This window comes from Vicugna pacos, chromosome 18 (genome assembly GCF_048564905.1).
Source record: "Vicugna pacos chromosome 18, VicPac4, whole genome shotgun sequence".
In the NCBI taxonomy this organism is placed as follows: Eukaryota; Metazoa; Chordata; class Mammalia; order Artiodactyla; family Camelidae; genus Vicugna; species Vicugna pacos.
The window spans coordinates 12,507,926-12,530,748 of NC_133004.1; the positions used below are offsets into that span (position 1 = coordinate 12,507,926).

At 45.4% G+C, this 22,823-nt stretch overlaps 1 protein-coding gene across 2 annotated transcripts in view; it reads right to left on the reverse strand.

Annotated features, from left to right (window-relative positions):
• Positions 1-22,585, reverse strand: part of SHISA9 (shisa family member 9) — a 265,643-nt gene extending 243,058 nt beyond the window's left edge. For both annotated transcript variants that reach the window (XM_072942169.1, XM_072942170.1), the window contains exons 1-2: positions 21,667-22,585; positions 9,339-9,466 (exon numbers count right to left, since the gene is read on the reverse strand). In XM_072942169.1, the coding sequence (XP_072798270.1) occupies positions 9,339-9,466; positions 21,667-22,352 (814 nt within the window). In that variant the 5' untranslated portion in view covers positions 22,353-22,585. The remainder of the gene's footprint in view (positions 1-9,338; positions 9,467-21,666) is intronic.
• Between the last annotated feature and the right edge of the window lie 238 nt (positions 22,586-22,823).

The following is a 22,823-nucleotide window of genomic DNA, read 5'->3' on the forward strand; positions in this document are numbered from 1 at the left end:
CTACATCCAGGGCGTGTTTCAGCACCGTGGACAGGTCTCGGAGAAGAAGCTCGTCTCCCTGAACAAAGGGCTGGATTTAAATATGCAAAATCCAGGCTCAGCTTGGAGGATGGCGGTCTTCGTGCAAGCACACAACTCCAGGCCTGATATCTAAATTAATGAGTTTAAGTCTCCATTTAATGAAATATTCAGGTTATGATTACACTTAGTTTTATTAACTGCATTCTCAGACTAATGAGATGGGATTTCGTTTTCAACTTGTAATTAACTTTACTGAGAATTCTTACTGGGATTTTTTAGACAGTTTCCTAAAACCTTATTAGCAATTATTTTAACATATATTATGGTATTAAACTGTGTTGCCTGGTTTTGTATTGGCTGTTATTTTTTGAAAGAAGGAAATACTTAATACTAATCTCAGAACAGCAAACTGACTTGAACTGAAAGTGTTCTGAAAAGAATCTGCATTCAACTCCTGAAAGCTGGTCCTGAGGTTTTGATCTCCCCATGTCAAGCATGGCATTTTCATTTTCCTACCAAAAGCAGTGTGACCCTAACCGAACAAAATCCTCTTCTCCTTTTATATAATTTGCGTGAAATTAATCAGACCTGCAAGAGAGATCTATATTCTAGGACTGATAATTCTCTCCTCAATCAAAGGCAAGTGATGTCAGTACATAAACATGTTCTGTTTTCTTTCACTCGAATTCTTGGAAAGTTGTTGGGGAGCATATCTCTCTCTGAACAAAAAAACCTACTTCTCAAGAAAATCTATCCTCATCTCTCCTTCCTCCCCATCAGCCCCAGGTGTTTTGAGGAGGCTCCCTACATTCCCCCCCTAGCATTTCCATACTTACTCCTACATGCTGATTTGCAATTACCTGTTTATCCTTCCATCTCCCTGACTGTATCATAAGCTCCAAGAGGATATTTCCTATTTTTGTCTCCTTCATTCTTGTAGCTCCAATCCTCCTAGCACATTGCCTGACACATAGCAGAATTTTAATAAATATCAGCTCAGTGTTGGTTGATGAAACAGAAATATTAATGACAAGAAAGCACACAGTTGGCTAATATTTGAGTCCTCCAGGACAGAAATAGTGGCTTTATCTAGTTGGTCCATTTTCAAAGGTGAGCATTGTCTAATACAGTGATTCTTAGTGAGAATCAATAAATAAGGGAGAGAAGGAAAAGAAGAGACATAATCTGGTACATCACCCAGGGTGAGTCCTTGGGAAAGACATGAATAGAGTTCATGCCTGGACCCTTGCCTAGGGTCTGAACTCCTTACCAAATATCTCGGTGGCCTTGGTCCGGCTACATAAACTCTCTGTGCAACAGTTTCCTCATCTATAATATGTGGGTGCATAAATTATTTTAATTACTTCATAGACTTGTTGTGAGAAGGAAGATGCATGCATGTGGGAGGGGCACACAGTTCTGTTTTACTCGTGCCTCTTTTTTTTAATCCACAAGTGTCAATCACATAGTAGGCATGCTGCATCTTTTAATCCCGATATATAAATAGAAATGCTATTCCTAAGGAACCGTGTCCAAGGATAGGCTTTTCCTAGTATGGAAGGAGCAGAACTTGGCATCTTTTAAGCTAAACCAGACACTGTGATAAGCACTTAGACTTTCTTTACAAATAGCCCTACAGCTGGTTGGAAGCACTTTGGAAAGGCAATGAGATCCAATTAGGCAACGCCACGTGGCCAGCCTTAGTAGCAATTTTTGAAAAGGAGATGACTTACACAAAGTGGTGATTTTTTTTTCCTTTTAAGGGCTCTGTTGCTTGTGCACGTGTGTGTGCGCGTATGCACATACAAAATCTCATTTTCTAGGTGGAAATACAAGACATATTTGGGGCCAGACAGATTCCTACTGGCCCGGTCTGCCAGTGCAAATAAAATATTAAAGTCGACACTCCTAACAGAACAAAAGCTCATGTGTTTTAATGGGAATAGAAGAAAAACATAAGACAGGAACAAATGGCTAAGAATGGGACAGCTGCTCCATCTGAGCTATTTCCTTGGGAAGGAATTGACAGTTTCTTCAGTTCTCATTTGCATCAAAAACATTAGTAGTAACAAATACACACTTGCACACACACACAAATGGGGTTATCAGCTGGCACACGAAGTGAAAACATTTTCACTGCGAGAACAACTGTGCAATGAATCCATGCTGATGTGTTTCCCTGTCCCCTAGTGAAAGGCCATCTTAGCAGGAATGTGCACTCATTCCACAAATAATAATGGTAACAACCAACATGTATGTTACCAGGCATTATGCTAGGTTCTTTATATATGTGAACCCCTGTAACAGCCACATCAATCTTGTAAGGTAGATGTTAATTTATTCTTTTCATAGGGTGGAAATCTGTAGTTTAGAGAATTAAGTTAATTGTTCCAAGATTACACAGCTAACAGGTGACAGAGCAGACACCCATTCCAGCCATGTCTACCTCCCAAGCCTGTATCCCCCACGCCCTCACTGCACTATCTCAGAGGCTCATTCGACACATTTAATGGGCATCATCTCATGCCAGGATCTCATTATCTCATGTCAGGATCTCATCTACAACACTGAATATGACAAGAGAAAACCAGAGTTCTTGATCTAAAACCACACAAAGTCAACTCAGGCAACAGCACTGAACCTAAAAATGGTTCTGGCTGATCCAATATAGATCGACCACCAACTCTTATTGACTCGATAATTTACTGACCCAAAACCATTACAGTCATAGATCTTCAAATGGAACAACTAACCTGTCCAACTATGGAAAAGAATGTTTGGGTTTCAGGAATGAGAGTATTGGTAGCTGTCACTTCTTAGAAGATAGTTTAAGCCTAGTATCAGAGTTGGAATTAGCCAAGTTCCTTCAAAATTTAAAATCCCAAGGGTCCTGCTAGTGGGTTCCCCTGGACTTCTTAGTGAGTCTGTGCTAGGGATTTATTCATACATGCATGCATTCATTCATTCCACAAACATCCATTGAGCACTGTGTAATTTCTAGGCACTAGAGGTACAGAGGAGAGTAAAGCAAATGTAATCCCTGCCATCCGCCCCAGGTAAGCTTAATAAAACAGCAATCTCCAGCCTGCTTCTCAAGCTCAGCCTTCTTGGAGAACTGGCCCCACTACAGTCCTGAAAAGCAGTCCTGAGATACTCCCCAGCTCACCCAGCTGATTGACCTGGGGTTGGACAGCTGATCCGGAAGCCAGGCTATTGGTTAGTTAGAAACCAATCACAGTTTCTCTCTCCCTGGATAATGTGAACTTAAAAAACACAGTGATTCTGTGCCATGCACCAGAAACTAACACAACACCATAAATCGACTATACTTCAATTAAAAATAATAAAAAATAAAAATAAAGGCACAGTGATTGAGTACATTAAGGACAGAAACGACACGGCTGGTCTCCACCTCCCAAAGTCCCTGAGCAGTGCTGATTCCCACCCTTCCTGAGCCGGGATCGTCACCAGAAGATAACCCATGTGAATCCAATGAAGTTCAGGCTACAGAGTCAGACAGATCTGGCTTTGAATCCTGGCTCCCGTTTATTAACTATAATAGCACGGGCAAGCTCTTTAATTGCATTATGGGGATTTTCAAATACACACAACGATGGAGAGAATAGAATAAGGAAGCCCCATGTATCTGGTCACCCTGCAACAATCACAGTATTTTTCCCATTTTATTTCATCTACCATCCCCCACTATTTTACGTTTTTGGGGGGGGGGGTTAAAAGTACATCTCACTCATCATGTTAGATGAGTTCTTTTATTTCCATGAATTGCAGTTTTCTCCTTCATAAAGCAGGAATAATGACACCTCTTTCCATAGGCTTTGTCATTTATTGGACAAAGATTTATGGAGCTGCTGCCATGAGCCAGGCCAGTTCCTGCCGTGGGGAGCACAGCTGTGACAACAGAAAGCATTTGCTCTCATGGAGTTTACATTGTAGTGAAAGAGGCATAAATAACATAAGAGTAAGACAACTTCAGAGACAAAAAAGTTATGAAGAGAATCATGGGGAAATGGGGAACAGTGAAGGCCAGAGGTGAACAAGGAAGCCCTCTCTAATGAGAAGGCAATAGGGGTAAGATGTGAGATAGAAGAGGCCTGGGAGCAGCAGAAACCAGAGCATGTGCAAAGGCCCTGAGGCAGGACTGAGTTAGGCTGTTTGACGGTTATTTTGTACATGGAATGAGCTAATATATTCAAAGCATTTAGCACAATGCCTGGCACATAGCAAGAGCTCAACAAATATTAGTTATTATCCCTCCTGAGGGAGGGCAGATCACAAGACACTACATTGGATTGTATTTTGGAACCAGCTCTTTCCTGGGGTGCCAATTGAGCTTTGGTTCACGTAACATATCCTTTCTTCCCCACTTGGCAAACACCTGTACCAGGAGAAGAGATAATGTAGTATAGCGGTTAAAAACACAGACCTTGGGATCTGACTGGTCCCATTTAAATCCCAGCCTCATCACTGAGTACCTTTACGAATTTCAGACAAGCCACTTAAGCTTTCTGACTTTAGTTTATCCATCCTTATGGTGGTGGAAAATAACAGTAACAACCTAGGATTCAATGTGTTAGGGGTTTAGAATGTCTGTTCAGGTTACTGTTACTGTTACACTATCTTATATATTTCTCTCACATCTATATTTACCTTTTTTATTGAAGAATAGCTGGTTTACAATGCTGTGCTAATTTCTGGTGTACAGCACAGTGATTCAGTTATACACATATATATATATATATATGTATACACTCCTTTTCATATTCTTTTTCATTGTAGACTATTACAAGGTATTAAATATAGTTCCCTGTCTTATAAAGTAGGACCATGTTGTTTATCTGTTTTATGTATAGTAGCTTGTGCCAGCTAATCTCAAACTCCTAATTTATCCCTCCCCTTTCTTTCCCCTTTGGTAACCATGTTTATTTTCTATGTCTGTGAGTGTTTTTCAGTTTTGTAAGTAAGTTCATTTGTGCCTTTTTTTTTTTTAGATCCCACATACATATTTACCTTTTTACCTGCCCTGTTTACGAAATTACTCCCAATTTTTAAAAACTAACCGGGAATATTCCTTCCAGTATCTCCAAAAGCCGAGTATGGGACATCCCAGGTGCCTTGGTAAATACGGACAAATGAATGGAAATCCACTGGGCCCTAGATATGAGCTGTACAACCTCTTCAGAAACTAAACCATGGATTTGCTCTTCATCTGATTCCTTGTAAATCCACTTAGGAATGGTCCTGGGGAAGGAAGGAGTAGAGTGAGGCTGGAGTAGGAACCTGGTCTTTCTGATGGATTCTGTGTCCTGAAACATCAAAGTCAGCATTTCTCCTCAATTTGGGGATGAGTTCTCACTTGCTCAGGTTATGTCATGAAATAGTGTGACATCAACCCAATTCCAAAGCAAGGTCGTGTGTTTCCACGGAGCGTGAGGATACTTTGTCCCATGATTACAGGTGAGAGTGCAGAAAGGACAGCGCTGATCAGGTGACTAATTTAATGTGGATGTTTTCATAGACACTGGGAGACACTTTTTATATGCCGGCAATAAAGGCTTTGAAATTGCCACTGACTTATTTAGTGTTGTTTCCAGCCTTTACCACATCATTAAACAATACTGCACAACCAAAATTCTACTATCAAGTTGGCTGTATTAACTATAATGTCCTATCCTGGATTAGATCCTGGAACAGAAAAGGGATGTCAGTGAAGAAACTAGTGAAATCCCAACAATCTCTATAATGTAAAATAATGTATTAATGTTGATTTCTTTATTTTGACAGGTGTACCAGAGTAATGCAAGATGTTAACGTTAGGGGAAAATGGGTGAGGAGTCTACAGAACTCTGTGTATTATCTTTGCAACCTTTTTATAAATACAAAATTATTTCCAAATTAAAATTTAATTTCCAAAAAGAATGTGCTTTTAGTACAAGCAAGTTGAGAAATGTTGATCCAGTTTGTATCTTGTTCTCACAGCCATTTGCTCACATCTCCCATTCTTAACACTAAGGGGAGCCTGACTCTCAAAAGGGGTGGGGGTGTCATTGGCAGGCAGGGAGGCTGGGGTCGGGGAGACAGAGTATGTTCACAGCACTGGAAGACAAAATGCGCCTTCAAAAGCAAATTTTAATTATACAGAAGCCGAGGAGCGTTTGCAGAAAATCACTATGTCATCTGAATCCACATCCTGTTAATCAAAGGGGTCGAAGCCCTTTTGATCATCAGACTAAATATTTTTAGGCAATATCCCTGAATGCCTGGAAAGACCATGAACAGCATCCACCGAAGAAAAAAATCCAGCTTCAGATAAAAAGGCAAGGTGTGCATATCACAGGAAAAACCCACCATAGGAGACTGATAAAGAAAGGCTGGCAAAAAAAAAAAAATTTCCCCATATTGAAGCTTTTCTCCTCTCTGTTTCTCTTCACCCGAGTCCTTCTCCTTCCACATATCCAGACTTCTACACTGACTTTTGATTCTCTTAGCATTTGAACAAATCATAAGGGAAAGATCAGAAAATGATCTGGCATTAATATCGAGAGGAGGAGAGAGAAATAGATGGGGATGATTATTCTCTTAAAGCAATGTCAGGTGGGTCATTGAACAGAGATGAAAACAGCATTTAAGTTGGGACAATTGAATTTCCAGTCAACTCGAATGTTTAGTGAAGAACGTCATAAAAACGGTGTGATGGACTGCTTCTGGTTATATCACAAACAGATGCATCTTTCTTTCCACTTTTTTGTATTGCTAAGTCTTTGAGCTCCCCTAATGTCCAGGAAAAGGTTTTATATTCAATGGGTGTATTCCAATTCTGGCACCAAGAACTGGTCTTCCTTTCTATTTATCAGACTGGATTCCTTCTCTCCTAGTTCTTCATTGGTCAGGGTGGGGTCTGGTGGCTGCTTGGCTTCCTGAACCCTTAATAACTGATAAATCTCAGTCATCTAGTCCTATGTTCTCGATGAACTCCCCAAATCATTCTTTCTTCTGAACATGCAAATTTTTCCCATGTGTCTACAGTATATAAATAGCTCCTGTAACTCATTAGAGGACACACAAGTCATTACAAGGAAACATTATCACTATCAACTATAGAGTTAATTTGTTATATAAATCAAACATATTAAAGTAAATCTGTGGAAAAGCTATATGCTTCTTATTTTTCAGATATTCCCAAAAATGCTAGGAAATAAGAATCGGACCAAAGGAGCAGGATTATACGAAATTAACATCTGTGGTAATTCTTATGAGAATGCAATGTGACATGACACCTGGAATTCTCTCCTGTAGTTTACCAGGAATGCTCTGGTGTAATTCCACCCAGTAGAATATTACAAGACAACACATTTTTTTTCTTGGTATAAAAGATCATTGATTACTGAAACACAAATATAGACCGAAAAAGCAAGACTCATAAATAAACCAAGGGAGCCTGTCACAAGAGACGACTGCACTGATCAGTGTCTAGACACCCATCTCTGAACAGTAATTTATTTTCAGTAGGACTTTAAACAGAAATCCCTTACTAAAGCAAGGTTCATTCACGTCTCCCAACCCTTCGCCTGGTGGAATGGTGAAACTTGGGTGACTTCGATGAGTTTGTTATTCCATTTGAGTGCTGATTCGAAATCATTCTGAAGATTGAAACTTCAAAAGAGAAACTTTGAACAGCCGCGTTTTACAGCCAGGGACTCAACACCGTTTTCACTTTCTCTACTCCATGGTCACGTTCGCTTAGTTACGATGTTTGGGACCCCAACGTATAGGGTTATGTCATAAGCTAGATTCAACTCATTTCCCAGTTCACTCTGTTAGAGAACGTGCTCATTTCCAACAAGGCCAGAAGTGGATGCAGCAAGTGTCATATCAAGAGGGCACAACTTACCATATCTTTCAGGGCTGTGAGGTTTGGCCATAAAATTTCCAGTTGCTGGTATATTTTGCTCTAAAATGTGGTTATTTCTCATATCATTTTTATGATCCAGTTCAGAAACAGTGTCAAATTATTTAATATAATTAAACCTAAGACATTCTACTTAGAAGCCCATTTTCGAATTGTGTAAACACTGACTTTGCAAACACACTGCAACATTTCCAAGGCCATAAATGATCATCACCATGCAGAATCTGAGAATTCCCATCACTTCTGTCAAATTCCACAGGCTTATTCCTCTACCTATTCAGCATGAAAATCTGCAACCAAACAGTCCAAAACTATAATTCAGCAAATAAAACACCAGTGCAACTCCTGGTGGAGTTATAGCAAAGGCAACTCAGACTACAAAATGTGCAATGCCAGAACTGCCTCTCTGTTTAAGACCCTCCAGTCACAACTAAATGCATCCTTTAAATCATCTGGCTTTTGTTATTTTAAACCAGGCCCTCCACATTACTTTAATGTGAGGGTTACTTGAGAACATAATTGCTAGGAATAACCATAGTAGTACACTATTGTCAAAAACGAAGTGTCCCTATATTTCCCCCACTCCCAGGAGTCAGGCCATGAGCTCCATAATGTATGTTGTACATACAGATCTTTGAAAGGAAAGAAAATCTTTGAAACCATATTAAGATTCCCAAGTAGGACCACTCAGCTAAAGAACACCTATTGAAACACCATAGTAAATGCAGCTTTATTTTTTTTTCTGGCAGAACAAGGGAACAGAATTTGTACTATTGAATCACACATACATACCCCAAATCAACAGAACCACAACTCAACACATCACACACAAAAGCACACACACACACAGTCTGTGGATTATGTTTATCAGACTCTAGTTTTATGAAAAATAAATCTAATTCTTCTGAATCAGCATCTGAAAGCAGCATGCAACCAAAAGTCACAACTGGTCTACCTCAGAAGGCAGCTAGATAAGCAAATGAACTATTGGTTAACAGACAACCCAATCAAGATGAACCAACAAAATAAGTTATTGGCTAACAGATTAACTACCTAAGATGAATCAACCAAGTAATCCATTAGTTAACTAAGTACCAAACCATGATGAGGCAACCAAGAGGGCCATTTGTTAACAGATCAACCAAGATGAACCACCCAAGTGGTCTATTAGTTAATAGAAGAATCAACCATGAGAAACCAACCAAGTGGATCACTCTTTACCAGAGAAACAAACCAAGTGATCTATGATGATGCCATACACAGTTTGATCCAGGAGAGAGAAAAAAGAGAAGCTCCTGAGGAGCCCAGACACACACTGTGAAACCTGGAGGTGTGACCACTGCAGGGGTCACTACGCGGGACTGGAAATGGATCACACAGCTGTACTTACGAAGATTATTTATGGGGGTTCTGGTGTCCATGTTCTCATAATGCTGGACGTGGACCACGATGTTGAGGTCTCTCTCCATGTGGTCGGTGTTGCAGTGGCCCTGTGGCCTCATGACATCTGCAAGGGCCCTGGAAGAAGAGAGAATTTAAATCTGTTCATTCAAAACAATGACTGGCACCACTGTGCTCTGGGCACGGGGCTTATGAACAAAAGACCAGTCCCCTTGGAACTGCCATTCTTCTTAGAGGCAAAGGGCAGAAAAAGACAGAAGTCAGTCAGTAGGATCACTGCCATTAGAGATTACGTAAGGGCTTCATGAAGAACTGTTCACATGCCTCTCACAATAGCTGTGTCATAGCAGTGTTACCTGCTTTATAGCTGTTAAAAGGATTAAATAATGAATACATGTAATGCGTCTATACCCGCAAGTTTAGTCCCCTCCTATAACTAACTCTAGATACCACTACGTACAGCAATGACCCACGATTCATAACCATAACTAATATTTATGGGGTACTTACCATAAGTCAGGCACTACAGTAGTCACATTACATGCCTTAATTCAACTAAGCAGCATACAAACGCCTTATGAGGATTATTACTCCTTCTTTGCAGATGAGTAAACACAGGCTCAGAGAGGTGAATTAACCTGCTCAAGGTCATACAGCAAATAAGATGTAGCACAGGGATTTGATCCAGAGTTTGTAGTCACAGCCCTGCACACTGTGTGCACTGGGTTTCCTGTAGCTCTGGAGGATCTGTCACACCCCATGCTGGTGCCCCTTTAATCAGTAGTAGGGGGAGGGGAGGCCTAGAACCTGGGCCACCAGCTGCATTTTGAGCCCTTTCCATTTAGCATCGTATTTAATCCCCTTGACGCTCACCTAAGGGTCAATATTCCTATTCCTATTATTTTTACAAGTAAGGAGAAAGGGGGGGGGCAGTGTTAAGTGACTGTGTCAGCTTCCCAGGGTTGCTGTTACGAAGTACCACAAACTAGGTGGCTTAAAACAACAGAAATGTGTTGTCTCACAGGTCTGGAGGCTAGAAGTCCAAAATCAAGATGTTAGCAGGGCCATGCTGCCTCTGAAACTCTAGGGGAAGCCTTCCTTGCCTCTTCCCCACTTTGGTGGCTTGCTGGAGTACGCTGGTATGCACTGCTTTGCAGCTGCATGGCTCAGGGCTCTGCCTCCGTCTTCACAGAGCGTTCTCCCTGTGTCTCTGTCTTTACAGAGACGTCTTCTTATAAAGGCACACACCAGACATACTGGATTAGGGCCCCATCCTTCTCCAGTATGACCTCATCTTTAACTAACTATGCCTGGAACCATCTTATTTCCAAATCAGGTCATATTCTGAGGACGAGGGCGGGTGAGGACTTCAACATATCTTTTGAGGGGCGGGGGGGTACACAGTTCAACCCATAACAGTGACCTTCACCATTAAATATCAACTTAGGAAGGACATTCAGTGTTTGCACACAGAACAGAGCAGAGATAACTGTCACACAGAAATGCACCTACGATCAGACCACACTAACGTGTTTTCTTCTCTTTATCTATCTTCCATGCATTTATTTAGATAGATAAATATCCTCAAAAGACATACAATCAGCCCTTGAATGATGCAGGGGTTAGGGGTACAGTCAAAAATCCACCTGTAACTTACAGTCAGCCCTCCTTACACTCAGTTCTTCCTCACACTCGGTTCCTCCACATCCCTGGTTCTGCATCTGTGGATTCAACCAACCACAGATCATGCGGTACTGCAGTATTTACTATTGGGGAGAAAAATAACCTGTATAAGTGGACCCACACAATTCACAACAGTGTTGTTGAAGGGCCAGCTGTGTGCTCCTGCAGATATTATTGGATATGTATGTGTCTTTTACTCACTCACAAGTGCTTGCTAGTATTCCAACACAGGCAACCCCCGTCATTTCACTTACCAACAGAGATGACTGTCTCAGTATACAGCAACTAGGATGGTGGAGGGACTAACCAATCAGAATGGGTGCCACAACTGGATAACCAATCAGAATGGAACCAGCAGAACATCAGTCCTGCTTGTTCATATGTTTCCCTGAGTCTGGACACCTAGATGGTCGCCAGCTCCCTGCCTCTGTAAACAGCACAAGAGTCAACATCCTCATACAAGCCCCTTCCGGGACCAGGGAGAGTCTCTCCAGGGTACGTAGCCACAAGTTAATAGTGCCATGTTTTAGGGTTTATCTGGATGTTTTCAACTGACTGGAACCCTCTGAGTCCACATCAAGGGAGGCAAGGCCCACACATCCCACCTGTGAACTCTGTGGGCCCAGGCTGTCTGCTGAGATTTATACTCCTCTGCAGCAGTGATTCTCAAAGCTGTCGGCCAACCAGCAGCAACAGCATCATCTGGGAACTTGTGAAAATGCAAACCTTTCAGATCCACCCAGACCTACTGACTCAGGAACTCCAGGGGTGGGGCCCAGACATCTGTGTTTTCACAGGCTGTCCCTGTGAGTCTGTATTAGGGTAAGAGAGGCCCCAAGCTTGGGGGGATGGCTGCTCATGGGACACTGGGGCGATGGGCCAAGAACCACAGCCAGTAAGAAGTGTCAGATGTGAGACACAGGTCAACACAGCAAGAGCCCCCATGAATCAGAGGAAAGACTGAGTTGCTAAGAGAATCACAGCTCCCTTCACTCATTCATTCATTCACTTAACAAATATTTACTGCTTACTATGTGCCAGGCACTATTCAAGGATGTAGCAGTGTGCAAGCTGGACAAGGTCATTGTCTTCATGGAGCTTATATTCTAGGGGAGAGGATAAAAGTAAGTGTCATCAACAAGAATGGATAAAGAAGATGTTGTATGAGTGTGTGTGTGTGTGTGTGTGTGTGTACACGCAACAGTATATTCCTCAGCCATAAAAAAGTGAAACATTGCCATTTGCAGCAACATGGATGGACCTAGAGATTATCATACTAAGTAAAGTCTGACAAAGACAAATGTCATATGACATCACTTATATGTGGAATCTAAAAAAATAATACAAATCAACTTATTTACAAAACAGAAACAGACTGACAGATGTAGAAAATAAACTTACGGGTTACCAAAGGAAAAAGGCGGGGAGAGATAAATTAGAAGCATGGTATTAACAGATACACACTACTATCTATAAAATAGATAAACAACAATGATTTACTGTACAGCGCAGGGAACTACATTCAATATTTTGTAACAACCTATAATGGAAGAGAACCTGAAAAAGAATATATGTTCTTCTTTTCACTTTCACTTCCTTTTTTCACTTCTAAACAGGTTCTTTATATGAGTTCCAAGGGACCTCTGAACCCCTCTGGAATTGAATGGTAATTTTGTTAGTGCACTTTTCCCAAACAAGAAGCCATGGCTTTCATCAGATTCTCTAAGGAGTCTTCTCCAAATTTCAAAATATTCAGATATTCAAGAGGATAGGGAAGTAAGTAATCAGGATGGCTATCCATGAACTTGCCATTGGCAGATTCCCTGGGCTTCCTCTGAGTGTGAAAATTCATGAAATTTACACAAAAGCCACGGATACTTTTTCCCAAGGCAGCCCTTCCCAGAGCATGTGGTGGAGACGGAGATTCCTAGAGACCTCCACATCCTGGACAAGGAGTCTTCAAGGTGTGGGTCACTCACTCAGGGACTGCCTAAAATCATCTGGCATAGGGAAGGAAATACGAGAACTTCTATATATGGCCTTTAGTCATTAAAAATGAGAAATTGATTTAATATGTGAATTGATATTGGTGGCTTCACTCGGAACACCCACGTCAGCTGGTAAAACTGAGAACCCTGGACCAAGGAGGGTGACTGGCAGCGGCACCATCATTAGGGTGTATCTGTGGTGTTGTAGCTATGTGCACCCCTAAAGGGGACATGCAGGTAAATTATCTAGTTTTATTAAACTAACCATCACTACACGGACATGTAGCTTAAAAATAAACCACCCCTTATAACAAAACCACAGCCTGGAGGTAAAACTGATGAAGCAAGCACAGGGAAAAGACAGACTTGACTCTCCCCTTTCTCTTTGACAGCTTCTCACAAAGTTAAACCAGTGATGGTCTATTCAGATCAAAATGAAGTCAGCCAAAGATAATCAAAACTCTTGTGAAGAATATTCAAAATATGGACTTAATTATGAATGATGGGTTTCATCCTCACCACACATTAGGCTCTACGATATGAGCTCACCACTGCACGAAATCATCACCATTAACAAATTGTAAATATTTACTTCACCTTCAGCTTGGGCTCAAAACCCCTGTGCTTTAAAGAATCTGAAAAGAAAATACATGTAGGTATGTATATGTATAACTGAATTGCTTTGCTGTACACCTGAAACTAACACTGTAAATCAACTACACTTCAGTAAAGAATAAAATTAGGCTTTGAGAAAAACTTTCTGGCCTTTACAATGGCACCTGATTATCGTTCACTGATATGTGCATGCACTTACCAGTAAAACAAACGTGCATATATTGGGTTGGATACTAAAAACTGTGTCCCAAATAGGGACATGTTTTGAAAAATCAGTAAATTAGACAGTGGAAAAGCCGACTAGGTACAATAAGCCAAACAAATGCCCAAGCTGGTCTTTATTTGTGGCACGTACTTTGGGTGCTTCTCAAACTTGAATGTGCATTCAGATTACCTCAGGGTCTTGTTAAAATGCAGATTCTGATTCAAGACGGCTGAGGCAGGGCCGGAGATTCTCCTCAAAGCCCCAGCTGATGAAGATGCTGCTGGTCCCCAGGCCACATCTGAAGATCAAGATCCTAAAGGGACTATGATGGTAAATTTTCTGGGTGCCACAGGCTGCCCAAAGATTTGGTCAAACACTCTTCTAGATGCATCTGAAAGGGCATGAGATTTTTCGATGAGATTAACATTTAGATTGATAGACTGAGGAAAGCAGATTGCCCTCCATCATTTGGGTGGGCCTCATCCTATCAGTTGGAGGCCTGAATAGAAGCAAAACAAAAGGCTGACCCTCCCCTAAGAATGAGAGAATTTTCCTGCCTGATGGCCTTTGCCCTGGGACGTCAGCTCTTCATGATTCTTCAGCAACCTACTGGCTTTCAGATTCAAACTGGGACATTGACTGCAGATTTTGGATCTGCCAGCCTCCATTAGCAGGCTAGACAGGTTAGGCAATTCTACACAATAAATCTCTCCTATAAGTTGTTTCTCTGGAGAATCCTGACTAATACAGGCACCTTATTGAAGAAACTACACTTTTCCTTGATATCCCTTAACCTAGTTCCAAAAAATTATGTTGAAACATTGCCATTTGTGAGGTCAAAGATGTTGGAATATTGGCAATTTCACACTGTTCAACTTAGTGTCAGTTCATTCGTAGGCTGACCTGTGTGTTACCTGCCTCCCGCCATCTGATTGTGAGCTCTGTGCCTGCGTATTCACTGTGTCCTCAGGGCCCTCGGCACAGTGCTGGGCACACTGTAGGTCCTCAGTAAATACCTACTGAGTGAATATATGAATGAGCAAAGGAATGATCAGATGAGGAGCTACCTGATGTCATGTAAACCGGGATGCCAAAAACCAGAACTCCTACGTGACAGGTACTGTTCAGGGCACTCAGGTGACAACAGGAAAGAGACGGTTGGCATCCCCACTCTCCTTACTGTGAACGGTAATGGAAGGAGACAGATAATAAACTAGTAAACCAGTAAATTAGTGAGTTAATTTCAGACTGTAATGTGAAATGAAGCAAATGACACTGAGTGATGGCCTGGAGGGGGTGGGGGGGTACTGGGAAGGAAGCCTGGGTGGTCAGGGACATCTTCTCAGAGAAGGTGACATTGAGTGGAGACTTGCATATAGAGGAGGGCCCAGCCAGAGAATTTGAGGCAAGCCAACACAACAACTCCAAGGCAGCAACGAGCCTGACACATTTAAGGAACAAAAAGAAAAGGCTCATAGACATAGAATACAAACTTGTGGTTGCCAAGGGGGTGGGGGCTGGGAAGGGACAGACTGGGAGTTCAAAATTTGTAGATACTGACAGGCATATGCAGAACAGATAAACAAGGTTATACTGTATCGCACAGGGAAATATATACAAGGTCTTGTGGTAGCTCACAGCGAAAAAAAAATGTGACAATGAATATATGTACATTCATGTATAACTGAAAAATTGTGCTCTACACTGGAATTTGACACAACATTGTAAAATGACTATAACTCAATAAAAAAAGTTTAAAAAAAAGGAAAGAAAAGGCCGCATCCGTTTTCTTTCCAATTACAGTGAGCACATAAAAGACCCCAACATTTCCGAACAGAGCTCAGAGTCCCAGCATCCTGCTTCAAAGGGCTTCCGAAGCCTAAACTATGTTCTGGGCTTTTAAACACTTGAGTAAGATTCCTGAGAATCGCTTCTTGCACCAGAAGCATCAGTTATGTTACAAGAATCTAAGGGTCATGGGCATGAGGTAACTTTCTGGAGTAGTGGTCAGACGGATGCAGACATTTGTCAAAGCTCATCAGTCTACATAATGTGTGTGCATTTTATTGTACAAATTATACTTCAATAAAAGTTAATTTTTAAAATGTAAGGATGCAGTGCCCAAAGAGAAGCAAACATATTCTGCAAAGATAAGTAATTTATAGAGACTTTCTCATGGCCATCGGTATATGCATACCTGGGCTTCTCCAGCCTGCAGAGCAGGTGGAAGGCTCAGGATAATCACAAATGTGTAGGAAGAAGGAGAGAGGGGAGGAAAGTTGGAATAAGGGAGAAAAGGCAAGGGAAGGAGGGACATTTATCACTTGGTGCCATTTCTTTGCAGGTGACTCTAGCTCTTTGTGAAGCATGTTTGAAAAATGCACAGGGCAAGGTACTCTGTAATTTGCCGCTCGGATTTCTGATTCTGTTTGAAGGTGGGCAAAACAACAGCACATGTTCCCTAATGGCTTCAAGTGTCAAAAGCTTCAAACATTCATTCCTGCCCCCAAGGTCATTTCTCACCAATGCCTCCACCAAGAGGGCTGGCCCGGTCAGGGGCAGATGCAGAAAATCTTCCTAGTCTTGTCTGACAGTGGCTCTGGCGCCTCGAACTGGCTGGCCCTGATGCATGCACTGTTATTTGCAGGGCATCGAGCACCTTTTGTAATCTGAGAAGACTGAGGTCCTCCGTGTTTGTGCTCCAAGGCAGTGCAGCCTAATGGTCAAGGACTCGTCCTACGGCTTCAGACTGTCCGGCCTTCAAGTCCAGCTCCTCCGCTCACCAGGGCCATCACTCAGTGCATCCTCTTAGAAAGCAATCTGTGCCTCTGTGAAAGGCAGATGGTCACAAGGCTGACCTCACTGGGGAGGGACATGAAGTTAAATGAGAATTTACATACAAGCTTATGGCAAAATAGCAAAACGAGCAGGTGTTCTTCAATGTCTCCCAGGCCAAAACTTTGTCATGTGTCTAACGTAGTCATACCTGGATCCAACATCTCTCCTGTTCAGAACCTGCCACCTCTCCTGCTAAAGGCAAGCCCAGAGAGGTGACGAGAATTGGCCAATGTCACATAGCTAAAGAGATGTAGCAGAGCAGGGGCTGGACAGCGTTCCAGGCTACAGCATCACCCCCCTTCAGTAGATAAGGGGTAGAAAATTCCAATAATAAGGATAATGACAAAGAGTAACAGTCACTGAGCAGTGACCATACGGTAGGACCATATGGCGCTAAGAGCGTTCTAACGTCCAGTCTCAGTGAATCCTCACACAAGCTTATGACATAGGGACCCTCATCGACAAGAACCTGAAACTCAGAGGAGTGAAGTAACTTTCCCAAAAATCACAGCTGTTAACGTGGCTGAGCTGGGACTGAATCTGGAGCCGTCTGACTTGAGCCCATTTCTGTTAAGATCAGGCTGATTGTCCTCTCTGGGGACTGCAGGTGACCGGACTGAGTGAATGGGGGGAGGGGAATGGGTGGTAACTGAGAGGAAGCAGAGAGGAGCGGTCCCGCTCAGCAGTAACCGAACAGCCGCGGTTTGAAAATGCAGGTCCAGTGTTACCCGACCTATCGCTTTCTCAAGGCAAACCCGAAATCTGGATTTCTGTGTGGAATCTCCCAGTTTTTAAATGTTGGCAATTGGTTCTAAGTTGGTTTTAAAACACTGTACATAATAGAGACTAAAGAGATTTCACAGCCAAACGCAGTGAGCCTTGACTGGATCCCGGTTTGAAAAACCAAGCTCTGAAAGACATTTCTGCTGTATGATTGGGAAAACTGTAATATGACTGGACATTTGATGATCTTAGGGGATTTTTGTTTTTTCTTGGGTGTGATACTGGAATTGTGTTATGTGTGAGAATGCCCTTGTTCTTAGGAGCCCCACACTGAAGTGTGTAAGATAAAATGTCCCATCTGCAACTCATTTTCAAATGCCTCAGGTGAAAAAGAGAAAAAAGGAGAGGAGGGTGGAGAGAGGGAGGAAGGGAAAAAAAAAACAGAAGGAAGGAAAGAAAGAAGAATATATGGAAAGAGAGATAGCCATAAAGCCAACATGACAAAACACTAATAATTGTTCAATCTAAATTAGTAGTTCTCAACTCGGAGCGATTCTGCCTCTGAATTTGCGCAACATCTGAGGACCTATTTTACTGTCCCGACTGGAGTGTGGGGTGGGTGCTACTGGCACCTCGTAGGTAGAGTCCCGGGATACTGCCAAACATCCTGCAACGCACAGGATGGCCTCCCGCAGCAAAGGATTATCCAGCCCCTGTGTCGAGGGTGCCGAGGGTAAGAAGCCCAGCTCTAGATGAAGGATATACTGGAGTTTGCGTTTATTCTTCTTTCAAGTTTTCTAACTGTCTAAAATGTTCCACAACTTTAAAAATTGAGGAAAACTTAAAAATAAGAATACGTGAATAGAATGACCTTGCAGACCAAACAAAAAACGTGTCTGCACCATTTGTTACCCATCGCTGACCACCATTTGTGGTCACTTCTTCTAATAAACAGTGGTTGAAGGTGACTGCTGTTACAGCGGCTCGATGAGCGTCTGTCCAGTTTTCCCAACACCACAGACGAGGCCCGCACACCCTCCTGGAATTGCCGTCTCTCCCCTTTTTCAGTCCTAATCAGCCCAGAAAGAAGAGGGTGATGTGCCCAGGGCTCTGAGCCTGGAAATTGACATCACCAAACTCAAGCACACTGGGCACCAGGAACAGTTAGTGTTTGACGTGGGAGCAGCACGTGCTGTAAGTCTTTGAGGAGAAGGTCCTTTTAGATGAGGTTAAGAACAAATTCCCCATTCCAGCGACCTTAGCAGCCTGAGACAAAATAAACAGATTGCAGCCAGCAGGTTAATTTTACCTGGAAGCCACTGCATCGGCTCTCTGATGCCAAGCTTGGTGTGCTGGACCCACCCAAACATCCCATAGCACATACAGGCAAAAGCTAAGGAGCACACCGCTGTGTCTGGGACTTGAAATGATTAACTGCATGAGCAGCGCATGATGCCTTTGGTGAATACTCGGGACAGTCCCCAGCACCACAGAAATACACATAAAGGCTACACACTCGGGGCAAACCAGCAACAGAATGTAAATAAGAGTCACACTGGTTTAATTCATCCATCCTCAACCCTGTAAAATATTCCCAAATCAAGACCAGTATTTCTCCAAGTGTGGATCACTTCACATGAGCCATTCAGGGAGGTGGTTAAATGCAAATTTCTGAGGCCCAGACTGGTGGATGCAGAATCTCTCCGGATCAAACTCAAGAATGTGCATTTTAGGAAGCTTCTCAAATTCTGACACTCATTGAAACAGAATACTGTGTGTCCCAGACATAGCTGAAACCAGGGGATTAGGGATTGTACAATTTTTCCATGTGACCTTGAGCAAGCTACCCAACCTCAGCCATGATTTGCACCTATGTAAGGGGGGTGCTTAAAAATAGCATCAGTCTCATAGCTGTGCAAACTGAGAGGTTTACACACACACACACACACGCACATGCACACGTACACACCCCTAGTATAGTGCCTGGCACTCAGAACTGCACTCAGCAAATGTTACTTCCTTTTCCTGGACAGTGATTGGCTGAACACTGTAAAACCTGGAGGAGAGCTTTAAGAAAGTGTGGATGTTCAGGTCCTACCCCTAGAGATTCTGATGTGAACCGTCTAGGGTGGGGCCCTGGGCAACAGGATTTTTAGAAAAGCATTCCAGGTGATCCTAAATATTTGCCAAGGTTGAAAACCATATCTTAGGAGTTAACCAGTAAAAATCAACCATCCTTTCTCTTCAGCATTTCCATTCCATTCTGGAATTCCCAAAATGTATGCAAGCAGAGCCTGCATTGAGGCTCTGTTACCCCAGGACTGGGTATCCCTAGATTTCACCTCCAAGCAATCCTTTCCTGGTACCTGCAGAAGGTGGCTGCAGCCTGCTGGGCTGGAATAAACAGAGCTGCAAGGGGGCAGGACCAGGAAGTTGAGTCCTTGCCGGCCTGAAGCTAGCATCACCTTCTCCCACAGACGCCCAGAGGTTAGCTCCGCACCCCATACCCTCATCCCTCCTCCCACCTCTCCACCCCCAACCCTACCCGAAACAACGAGGAAGATTCCCGGAAGCGCTGGTTTGCAAAGCCAAGGCTCCAGGGAGATTTCAGCAGAGGAATTAACCCGAATCTGCAAGGCAGCCTACCTCTCCCTGAGTGAATCCTTCCCTACCAAGGCAACAGTCGCTGCTGCAGTCCTGCTTCCGTATCTCACTCTCACCTTAACACAGACCCCTGGCGAGGACTGCAAGGGTTGGAAGCGAAACCAGGCGGCCCGCCTGGCCCGCAGGGTTGGCGACGGGGCACCTGGGGGTTGCAGGAGGTGGGCGTGGCTCGCGCTTTACTCTTTTAGTAGGTCAGGCTTTCTTGAATTCCCTGGGAGCTTACTTCTGTGCCTCCAGACCTCACCATCCATCCCCACATTCTTGCTGACCCAAACAGAGATGAACTTCCTCACCTCTTCCCCCAATCGCTCCCGTCTGGGGGAAAAAAATATATCGGATACTCTGCGTATAAATAGAAAATAATTACTAGTGAGATGGTGATGTTCCTTCGCCTATTTTTGGTGGGTCTCTTTGTTGAGATTTTTTTAGGCAGGCACACGGAGCGCGTGCAGACACACGCGCGCGCACAGGCACCCGGAGGTGCGGGGTGTGTGTGTGTGTGCGCGTGTGTGTGTGTAGGGGGTGGGGACATATGGCAACTCTGCTGCCCAAATTCGGAAAGAGAATAAACCTGCGCCCCAGTCATCCAGTTGTTCACAGGCCGCCAGTGGCACTTCAACCCCGCCCGCCCGGACCTCACGCTAACCCTTGGCCTCTCCCTGGCGAGGGGCTGAATCCTAGCGGCTGCGCCCTCCGCCTCCAAGTTACTGGGTTGTGCGAATCGATTTAGACACTCAAAAAAAAAAAAAAAGGCAAAAGGCAATAGCTCTATTAATCCCCAGATGCCTTCTCCCATCTGCTGCGACTTGCTCGTGCTGGGACTTGCATAATGAATAAGGCAAAAGGGAAAGTTGACGAATCAGGGTGTCTGGGAGGTGAAGGCGCGCGGGGAGGGGGGTCTGGCCCTTGGAGGCCACGCCAGCCCGGGAGAGGGGCGCAGAGCGCAGTTGAAGTCGCTGTCCTCGGCAGGGAGAGGTGGCGACAGAAGAGAGGGACGAGGGGGTTAAGGCAGGGGATGGGGGAGCGAGGTCCCAATTTTCAGGGACCTGGCAGCTCAGGGAAAGCGAGGCGGCCGCTCCAAGCAAAGCTTTTGTTCTCGCCCTCCCCGCACTCTCCACCTCCCTCGCCACATTTTCGCGAGTCGTACGAGTTGCAGGCGGCACACACTCCTTGCCTCCCTCCCTCCCTCCCGCACACACGCGCGCGCGGGCTCACACACGCCCCCCTTCCCTTTCGGGCTTGGCGGCCCCTGTTTACCTAGAGGATAGTATCTGGAATGCGAGGGCTGGACCCCCTCCCCAAAACCCAAGATTTCGGAGCCACGGGCTCTCAGGCTCTGTGTCTCAAGTCCTCTTCAATCCCGGTGGGAGGGGGCCGCAAGAGGGCAAGGATGGGGGAAAACCCCAACACACACGCGTATATCCACACCTGTGCTGAGCCCAGCGCCCCCTCTCCGCGCTCCTAACCGAAGTTGGCTCCCCGAGTGACATTCCCCGCCGAGAGGCCGGGGTTGGGGGAGAGCCATTGCCTCCGGAAAGGTGGAGAGGGGAGAGTAGGGAGTGCGGCGCCCAGAGGAGAGGGCAAGGGGGGAGGCAGCCCACCTGGACATGTGCTCCCTTTGGGGCCGGTGCGCCTTCTCCAGTCCCAGCTTGGTGAAGATGCCCACCAGCACCATGACGGCCACCACCCCGCAGATGATGTAAACGATCAGGTTGGTCTTGTCCTTGGTGGGGTCGTGTAGGGGGTCGTCCTTGCGCGCGGGGGGCTTGCCGGTGTTGAGCCAGAGCGGAGTGTCGTAGTTGGTGCAGGTGCTTTGGTTCAGTCGTCGCTTCTTAAACGTGCAGCAGAACCGGAAGCCACAAGTCCCGCAGCAGAAGATGAAGTCGCCCGAGCTGCAGTTGAACGGCGGGTCCCACTGGCCCATGACATCGAAGTAGCCCCGGCAGAAGTCCGGCGTGGGCGCCCGGGTCGGGGGCGCGTCCGAGACCCCCACGCCCTCGCCAACCTCTCCGGAGGCGGCCCCGGAGCGGTTGCCCCCCGCCAGCACCACCACGCCGCCCAGCTGCGCCAGCTGCCCGTGCCCCGCTCGCTCCTGCGCCCGGCACACGCGGGCGCACAGCTCGGTGAGGAAGCAGCCGAGGAGCAGCCGGAGGACGCGGCGCATCGTGTCTCCCAGCCCGGGCTCGGCCGCTCGGCCGCCGCTGGAGCCGCTGCAGCCGCCTCTCGAGGCGCGGCCGAAGCTGCCGAGGCTGCTGCCGGGGGCTGCGAGCCGCCGCGGGCCGCACATGCAGGGAGCCGCGCGGGGCGCTCGGTGGTCGGCGGCCACTGCGCTCGGCTCAGCCCGCGTTCGCCTCCAGCGCGCCGCGCGCCGAGGGGCTGGCCGGGGAGGAGCGCGCGGGGCCGGGCGGGGGGAGGAGGAGCGGGTGCAGGTCCGGCTGGCTGCAGGGGGAGGCGGGGGCCGGAGAGCAGGGGCGAGTGGGTCTGTTCGCGCCTCCCCAAGGCCGGCGGCTACAGACTCGCCGCTCTAAGCCGGCTCGCAGGATGCCTCTCACCTCTCCAGCTCGCCAAGTGCGCCGGAGAAAGCGAAGCGACACTTGTGGAATGAAGGGAGGGCAGGAGGGAAGGGGGAGGGGGAGGAGGGCGGGCAGAGGAGGCGCGAGGGGGGAGGGGGCGGGCTCGAGAGGGGCGGGGGCGCGGGAGAGGTGACTCGGGCGGGCGGGAGCCAGTTGGGGGGCGTGCAGAGCTGAACCAGGCTGGC